This window comes from Austrofundulus limnaeus, unplaced genomic scaffold (assembly GCF_001266775.1).
Source record: "Austrofundulus limnaeus strain Quisiro unplaced genomic scaffold, Austrofundulus_limnaeus-1.0 Scaffold36, whole genome shotgun sequence".
In the NCBI taxonomy this organism is placed as follows: domain Eukaryota; kingdom Metazoa; phylum Chordata; class Actinopteri; order Cyprinodontiformes; family Rivulidae; genus Austrofundulus; species Austrofundulus limnaeus.
The window spans coordinates 1,686,677-1,695,260 of record NW_013952438.1 but is presented as its reverse complement, the minus strand read 5'-3'; the positions used below and the strand labels follow the sequence as shown (position 1 = coordinate 1,695,260).

The 8,584-nt window shown below is 43.3% G+C and overlaps 1 protein-coding gene across 9 annotated transcripts in view; it reads left to right on the top strand.

Moving 5' to 3' along the window:
• The window catches only part of rapgef1b (Rap guanine nucleotide exchange factor (GEF) 1b), a 61,938-nt gene that overhangs the window by 44,544 nt on the left and 8,810 nt on the right, over nt 1–8,584 (top strand). For 3 of the 9 annotated variants that reach the window (XM_014006560.1, XM_014006559.1, XM_014006558.1), the window contains exons 7-14: nt 605–655; nt 1,186–1,300; nt 1,391–1,571; nt 2,027–2,548; nt 3,301–3,503; nt 5,552–5,713; nt 7,133–7,279; nt 7,770–7,862. In XM_014006560.1, coding sequence (XP_013862014.1) covers nt 605–655; nt 1,186–1,300; nt 1,391–1,571; nt 2,027–2,548; nt 3,301–3,503; nt 5,552–5,713; nt 7,133–7,279; nt 7,770–7,862 — 1,474 coding nt within the window. Of the gene's footprint in view, nt 1–604; nt 656–1,185; nt 1,572–2,026; nt 2,549–3,300; nt 3,504–5,551; nt 5,714–7,132; nt 7,280–7,769; nt 7,863–8,584 lie in introns of all 9 variants that reach the window. The other 6 variants (XM_014006562.1, XM_014006561.1, XM_014006563.1 and 3 more) reach the window with 5 other exon arrangements.

Sequence of the window (8,584 nt, the reverse complement as noted above, 5' to 3'; positions counted from 1 at the left end):
ACACAGCTGGGCTCGGTGAAGAGCAGTATAACTAAGGAGTGACGGTGATGCGACAATATTTATATGTGCAGGCGGAGCCTGACATCTGTCGTCATCACGTCACCTGCCTAAAGGCGTGATTAGAGGTGGCTTCAGCCAGGACACGCAGGGGCGTGGTTCCCATACATGATGTTGTACCTCGTTCCTTTCCTTCAGGGAACAGTAGTTATATGCATAACATTACGTTTTAAGCACCATTTTTATTGAAGCTGTGCTGTTTGTGTAGTCATGGGTGCTTGTTCTGCATTTTTTACAACTAGTGTTTCACTTCAAGTTTTATATATTGTTAATTCCTTTTCTATGTCTCATAACAAATGAAGAACAAAAAATGTGATTCAGATATGGATTTGGAACAAAGAGTAATGCAGGTCTCTTTCATTTTCGTTTGGACATTTTGGTGTTTGGTGTGTTTTCTCATCTTATTTTATTTACTTCTGCAAACTCGTCACACTTCAGGTTTCAAAGCTGGCTCTTTGTTTAGTGCTGTGCTTTTTTCTTTTCTTACCTTTTCTGTTGTGTCTCTCAATTTCTTCATCACTGGTCTCCCTTTGAACTCTGGGAACAGAGCACAGTTGAGCGCTGACGCTGGCCAAAGGAGACCCTCTCAGAAGGAGAAGTATGTTAGTCTGTAGGATCATCCGACATCATAATAACATCCCACTCTCGAACTTCCCAGACTTTCTGAATTGGATGAAAGTTATTTTTTTTATTTGCATGGTTGCATTTTCCTGAAAGTCTGTGTCATCCTTAGTCCATAGTATTGTCCAAAGAGCTCATCATCCAATCAGAAGGCCGCCCAGTGCATGACGGTGTGTGACTGACCTATGAAATGTCTTTTTGGCTAGTTATCACCTTTGTGCCCTCCATTTTGACCTGATATATTAACTCACTGAGTGTTTTTGGCTGGACGTGTCATGAAGTCAGCCTGCGTATCTGAGAGAAGCTTTCATAACACAACACCCTTAATTTCATCTCGGCGTTCCAGAGGCGAGATGACAATGTGTGTGTACATGAATCTATAGATGGGTTTTTGTGTGTGTGTGCGCGCATACATTCTTAAAAGTATGATTTTTCTTCTATTATGAGTGTTCACTTCTGAACCGCAAACAACCAGCATTTAATTTGTTGGGATTTATCTGCTTATAGCCCTCCACCAGCTCTTCCACCTAAGAAGCGCCAGTCAGCCCCTTCACCAACACCGGTGGCAGTAGTTGCTCCAATGAGCCGTGGCTCCAGTTTGCCATGTAACGACCACAGACAGGTAAAAGAGCAGTTTCATGGTGCATTGTGGCTTCCTTATGTTTTCGACCACGCAGGAGAAATAAAACAACTCGCATGTCATTGTGTGCAGGATTACGAGCATGAATTTTTTCAGAGACGGTTCTCTGGGGGCAGCCATTCATACGGCGGAGACTCTCCTCGTCTGTCTCCGTGCAGCAGCATGGGAAAACTCAGCAAATCTGATGAGCAGCTTTCTTCCATGGAGCAGGACAGCGGTCAGTGTTCTCGAAACACCAGCTGCGAGACGCTCGGTAAGGATACTAAGACCAGTCTAGAAATCGGTAGCGTCTTAGGCGTAGTTTTGACATCATATCTGTCAAAATCATTTTGAATTTAATTACGTAGGTTGTTCATAATTTCTAAGTAAAACGAATACAAAAATCTAAAGCTCAGTGGCCTAATTTAGTTCTGTAATTCCCTTAAGTGGGCTGAAAAGCAAGACTGGCTAAAGTCTAATTAATGAACACAACCTGTAACCATAACTACAAAAGTGAATCAAGCAGCATAAATTATGAGTTGTTGACTTAATGAAACACTGATCTATTTCTTTCTGCTCGTGTTTGTAAGTTTGGAGCTTTTTATTTCTAAAATTATTTGCAATATTATTTTTCCACAGATATTACAATAAATTTTACTATATTTGTGCAGCCCTAGTGTGAAGTTAAACTGTTGTGCATCTAATAAACATATTTTCTTTCTTATTCAGACAACACGGAGAGTTATGACCCAGATTATGACTTCCTCCACCAGGACTTGTCTGTTGGAGATAACCTGCCTTCAATACCTGCAGGAGGCTGTTTGAGTCCTCTCCCAGAGTCCCACAGCGAGTCCTCGTCCCCTGTTCCTGGACAGCATCCCTCAAACCCCCATTATAGCGCTCCTCCCCTCCAACAGCCAGACTACTGGACTCCTCAGTCCAATCAGACTAACCCCCAACAGCCCTCTCGCGTCAGCGCCCCACCCGCCCTGCCGCTAAAGAAACGACGCAGCACACGGACGTCGTCCTTCCCTGATGGCGGTTCTAGGGTGCTGTACGAGCGCTACCCTTCCCAGTATGACAACCTGTCAGAGGAAGAGCTTCACCCCACGCCACCGTTCCCGCTTTTCACGCCCATCTCACCCATGCCCCAGACGAACAGTGGAGACTTTGTTTCCCAATACAGCGCGAGTGAGAATGCAGATGTTCCAGCCAGCCCGCCGCCGCTGCCAGAAAAGAAAAGCAGACACAGTAAGTGAGGGGTAAAGTGAAGCGGGCGACGTAATGAAGGAGGAAAGACGAGAAAGGATGACCTCCAAATGAGATGAATGTAGGGCACGGAGGCAATAAGAGGCTAAGTGAAGATAAATGGTGGGAAGAGTAAAGAATGAGGGATGATTAGAGTAAGGAAAACAGGACGTGCAACGTATTTCGTCATCAGCTTGTTGAAGCATCGCTTGTGTCAAAGAAATATTCATTGTGAATAAAGACAGGAAGTAAATACTAGGATGTGACACAATGGGTCTGGTTCAAGGGCTGCAGAGGGCAATATTTGGTCATTTCCTGACGCGCCCTACTTCATCACTTCCCTTTAGGCTACTGTATTATGTCATCTATACAGTCATCCTTTCACACACTGTATGACTACAGTTATGTTGAATGTCAACTCATTTTAATAAGAAGCTCAGTTTACTTACTTTTGTGTCACTAGAGGATCTTTGTCTCTTCTAAGAAAGTAATGAAAGATATAAAAATCTTGGCTCGGTTATTCTGTTACAGCAGCTTTTAGGGGGAAAACCCACTTTCAGATTCTTGAAACATAAATCTTCAGATGAGTTTCAATAAAAGATGCTAATGAGTTGCATTGTATTCCTGACATTCCTGCCTCATTTCTTCTATTTTCAACATATATAGTAGGCTCTATCAGTCTGAAGAAATTTATAGTATTTTCTTACAAGTCCATGGTTAAATTTTTTTAAATCCAATTTATTTCCCTCCTCCAGTTCTTCAATACATGCAGTTTGTGGAGGACTATTCGGAGCCACAGCCCTCTGTTTTCTACCAGATGCCACAGAGTGAAAGCATCTATGAACAGCGTAACAAGCTTTTCCAGGAGGTTTACGGCTTCAATGACTCCTTCAGCAGCACTGACTCAGTTCATGAGCCCCTGCTGCCCCCAGCGTTGCCACCGAAACAAAGACAGCTGGTAAGAAACCCCTCTGTGTAGTCATTCTTGAGAAGTCCACAGGCTGTCTGTGGAGTTACATATTGCAGCATATCACAAACTAACATGTATAAACAGCTGGGCTCACTCATTTAAACTGGATGAGCAAAGCTGTAATTAAAATTCTTGAAATGCTTCAGTTTCGACTGAAACAATGAGGATGTCAGATGTTTAGCAATGAAAGTTAATTTGGGAGATCTTGCCCAGAATCGTTTGACAAAAAGTGTTTTATGTTTTATGGATGGATGGATGGATGGATGGAAAGTGAAAGAATGCATTCTGAACCTAAAGCACATTCCAGTGGTAACCTTTATCAGTTTTTCCCTAAGGCCCCCATCTATCTTGTTATCTCCTCCACCTAGTTAGCTTTCTGGTCTTTCTGTCTCTATTTTCCGGTGCCGTCATGGCCAAAGCAGACCTTTGTGTGCACACAGAGGTGCTAGCTTGCTGGTGAGAGATAGGACAAGCCTTTATCAGCCTCACATCAGATGTACTGCGCTTATCTTAATCTGAGGTGTCGTCTGGGTTAATTGAGACAACCGTCTGCCAGTGAATCAGTGGCGGAAGAGACAAAATAGAGTAGATCAAAGCAAGCGAGGGATGAGTTGGATGTACAATATTTAAGTCTCTGAAAACCCAACTTTCTCAACTAAGTCCTGCTTTAATCGGCAATTCCTGCTTCAAACACACTTGTCTGTAAAGATATTTCCTTTTTTCAAGTCCATGAAAAGCTTACAAGCTGTAAACCTGTGCAGCAATCACAGTTCAACAGCCATGGTCATAAAATTTCAAATAGCACTGTTAGTCATATCTGCAGTTGTGCAATCCTTCTGTGGCAGTTCAGCTGAGTTTTCAATTAAATATTAGCTCAATATTTATATTGTTATAGATCATTTGAGAGAATGTGAGTTCTAAATGTTTTTCTTAGTTTATCCATTTTTAACATTAATTTGTCACTTCCTTGGATCTAAAAATGAACAAACTTGTGACACAGAGGTGACACAATCTGTGGTTGTGCTGAAACTTTGTGGTTGTGTTAAAGGCAGTACATTCATGGACACTGTAAACATGACATTTCTCTGGTGTACAGTTAGTTTCAGGACATGGAAAAGAAAATAGACTTTGTAGACTAATGGCAGTCTACCCAGGCCACCTTTCTTTCTGGTTTCCCTCCCTTTTGTCCTCCTTTTGCCACCACAGCTGTGCATTTTAAGCAGATTTTATTTTTATCACTCTTTTGTCTGAGCGTATAGTCAAAACTGCACTCATTTGTGCCGCTTCTGCAAGGCCTAATCCGGCCTCATGTTTTGCACTTGATGAGCTCGTGGCCCAGTGGAATAAGCCTGTTTGCCCCCTGCATAAACCCATGATACAGGCTTACATGCTTTGGCGACTTTACACAGCTTTGCAAAAATTAAAAAAAAAAGTAATTCCAGCTGCTGTGTGGATAAGAAAATTGGTAAAAAAAAAAAAAAAAAAAAAAAAAAAAAAAACCTAAAGCAGATCATATTGGCTCAGTTTAGACCATATTTAAGTTGGCCTGGTTTCCTGTAAAGCCCTCAAAGCTAAGGGTTTTAAAAGATTTCCTAGTCTGATTTGGTTGATTTTAATGAGTGTTACTTGTATGCTTCATTTGAACTTTTGGTAATTTAAGATTTTTCAGGATGAACTCTAATAATTCAATTCACTGATGCTGAAACAGCAGTAGGGTTTGCATATGTTTATTGACTGTTTTTATACCTTCAGCCATTAAGGTGATGCCTCTCATCTTAACTGCAAAGGTCCTCATCAGCCTTCATCACTCTGACTTCCATATCCTGCTGCTGAACTTTGCTTTAATCTACTCTAATTCAGCCTTACTTACCAGTGTAATCAACTGCCACCACTTTTCTTCTATTTCCTCTAACGCCTTGCTTTTTTTTTTCCTCTTCACCTTCCTTTAACCCAAATTACTCTCGCTTTCTTGATTGTTTCAAACCGTTTCTGCCTTTTTCTTTCTTTATTTGTCCTTGTTTCCCCTCCCTTCTCAGGCCTCCCACTCCTCTTCCCCTTCCTCCTCCTCCTCCTCTTCTCTCTCCTGCCACCTCCAGCCGTCTGTAGCGGCCATGGAGGAGGCGGGCACTGGGCTGGGCCTCAGCATGTCCGTCTCTAACTCCTGTCTGATTGGCCAGGCGTCTTTGACCACGCCCACGGTGAGTCGCCCATCCTTCTCCCCCTCCACCGTCTGCTCCTCCCATCCATTCTCCGGGCGTGAGTGCTGTACTGGTGCAGTAGTAGCTTGACTTTCCGTTGCATCGTGTGATAGTCTGTTCACCTTTGTGGCTTCTGAAAAAGCTCAAGGGTCCGTGCTTTGGTTGCTGTGTGATCCATCCATGTGTGTGTTTGTTTTGTTACATCTAAAGACTAGATATGTGACTACTATAAACTTTTGCATAATGATGCAGGTTTTTTGTGATTATGTGTGAATGCTAGCTACCCAACTTTGTGGTATTTCTTCATGTGAAAGAAAGATATTCAAAACTCTTGAAGAGCTTTTTGTTTGGGGTCAGATTTTTTTGTTAGGGTCATAAACAATGAAACAACCCCATATGTTTAAGTCTTTGACTGTTTTTTGTGAACAGATTAGCTTGTGGTCAGTCAGTGCTTTAATTCAGTTAGTTAGGGCTTGACCCCAAGTCAACGTGGCCATGTATACCACTGCTCTTATCAGTATTTTGGGAGAGTTGACCCTCGATGACCTCATGGCGTGAGAGGCATGTTAAGACATGGTGGATGTGTGCAAATGTCCCTCAGGATGTCTCAAGTGGAATGCAGCACCATATGGAGCTGATGGAAAACACATTCTCCCCATTTCACCAGCTCTTCTCTCCTCCATGCTGTCTCGTTTCCATCTCGTCTGCCCCCACCCCTCCTTAAAGCGCACACACTTCCACAACTCCCATTTGAGTATTTCTGTGGAAAGTTTGCATTCCCCAGCTTCTTGGGGGGATTACATTGATTTCACAAAAAATGTAGACATATGCTGACACATTTCTTTCATTTTGACTTAAATGTTGTGTAAAAAGATAAAGAAGCTGTGTATGTATGAACACCTGCATTCGTTTCTGTGTGTGTGAGAGAGTGTTTGCCGTGTTTACCGCTGTCTGATTTATTTCTGCATGGCTCTATGCTGATATGCTGAAACGGCGCTGGTATGTGAAACATGTTAAAACAGGTTAGCACCACCTCTCTGCTGACAGGCATCACTTCAGCTGGCCACACACTTGTACAAAAAAAAGGGGAAAAAATGCATCTCTGGTCTTGAGTCATTTTTAATGCCAGGTAAACTGGCATTGTGAAACTCCGATGTCTTCTTTCCCATCTTATTTCATGAGAGATCTGTCAGTTGGCGCTCATTTTGCTATTTTATCTGTGTGTGTGTATGCGTGCGCGTGTGTAATGCATTTCATGTTCAGGCACATAGAGAATGAGGTGAATCCTACTCCCAACCCACTTCCTATTGTTCTGTTTCTGTCTACTCTGACTGCTCTTTAATCTCTTAGTCCTGTCCTTTTATTTATGTTTTCTCCGCACTTTTTTTCTTCTGCTTTGGTTCTTTCCGCCAATCACAGAGCTTGGACCAGGTTGCCTTGACCAATGCCACCATTCTGGATGGCAGCGGGGGCGGGCCGAACGGTTTCCTGGCTGGCTCTCTGGGTTCTGTGGCTGTCTGTCTTCCTTCTGAATCTTCTCTCACTGACTCTCTCCACACCTCAGCGGTGAGCTCACAAGGATAGATGTTTGAAGCACAAACAGGATATATGAAGATGTTCTTTAGGAAGTAATAAAATCTAATCCTGGACCTCATCCCTTGGCAGAATAAAGTTAAATAACAGCCATGTTTGGGGTTTTTTTCTACTGTTATAATAATATACAGTAATATAATTACATAGTGACTCATTTGCTTGGTGGCATCTTGTTGTTATTATCTCTGCCTACAATCTGTCTGCTGTCTTATTATTAATTTAAAAAATCCCAGTGGAGCATGTTGCACTGCATGTTCTTGCCAGTAAGTACTATTCCTTGTACATATGATGCACTTCGGTGCCACCTGGTGGTATCTGTGACAGAGCTGGAGAACGGTTCTCCCTGTTGAACTGCAGGCCTCGGTCTTATTCACACCTCACGTCTGCTACATGTGTAGCAAACACTCTGTGCCCCTCTCTGCTGCTTCACGCCTCGGTTTGTGTCCCTCCTCTTTTCCCGTAGAGCGAAAGCGTGAATGACGAGGGCGGGGAGGGGGAGTATGTCAACCTATACTCGTCCAGCCAGGCCAATGGGGAGCTGCAGCTCTCCCTCAGAGTAAGTAGTTAACTGCCACGGGTGAAAGGTCGATTCCATTTGCGCGTCCCATCACCTCAGGTTATGAATCAATTTAAATGTGGTGAAGTAAAGGGGGGTGGGGGCTCTTGTGCTGCTGGCACATTTCCCTCTCACACGTGTTGCACTGTGCAGCTCTTATTGATTCATCTCCTGAACGAATGGCGCTGAAATGGAAGTGTAGCCAAACCTGACAGAGCATGACTTCAGGTTCACAGGTTGGCCTGTGAGGGGAATCGTGCTGTGGCTGGTGTTTTGTGGAAAAGATGTCCATCTGTTGTTTTGACTGCCTGGCTGGTGACTGCTGTCTCTCTGGCTGCGCTTCAGCTGTAATCAGCATTGTTCTGATCTAACGCCTGACATCTCTTTGCTCCAAAAAGGGATTTTCAGTGGGTTTCCAGTTTTCCAGTAACACACTCCAAAACAAATGACGTGCACCTGTGCATGTGTAACAGCTTACGTGTGTGGTTGTTTTCCTTTTGGTTCGGCTTGTGTTTTTGGTGTTTTAGGCATGATTGGGTGAGGGTGTTTTCTGAGCACATGTGTGAAAGACTCTGCAAAGGAAGCAAAGTGTTCAAAGTTTTAATGTCTGGAGTGGTTTCAGTTCAAAGGATTTCTACCCTCCGCTGTTGTTCTGTTTTGGGTCTCTTTGTGTGTGTGTGTGTGTGTGTGTGTGTGTGTGTGTGTGTGTGTGTGTGTGTGTG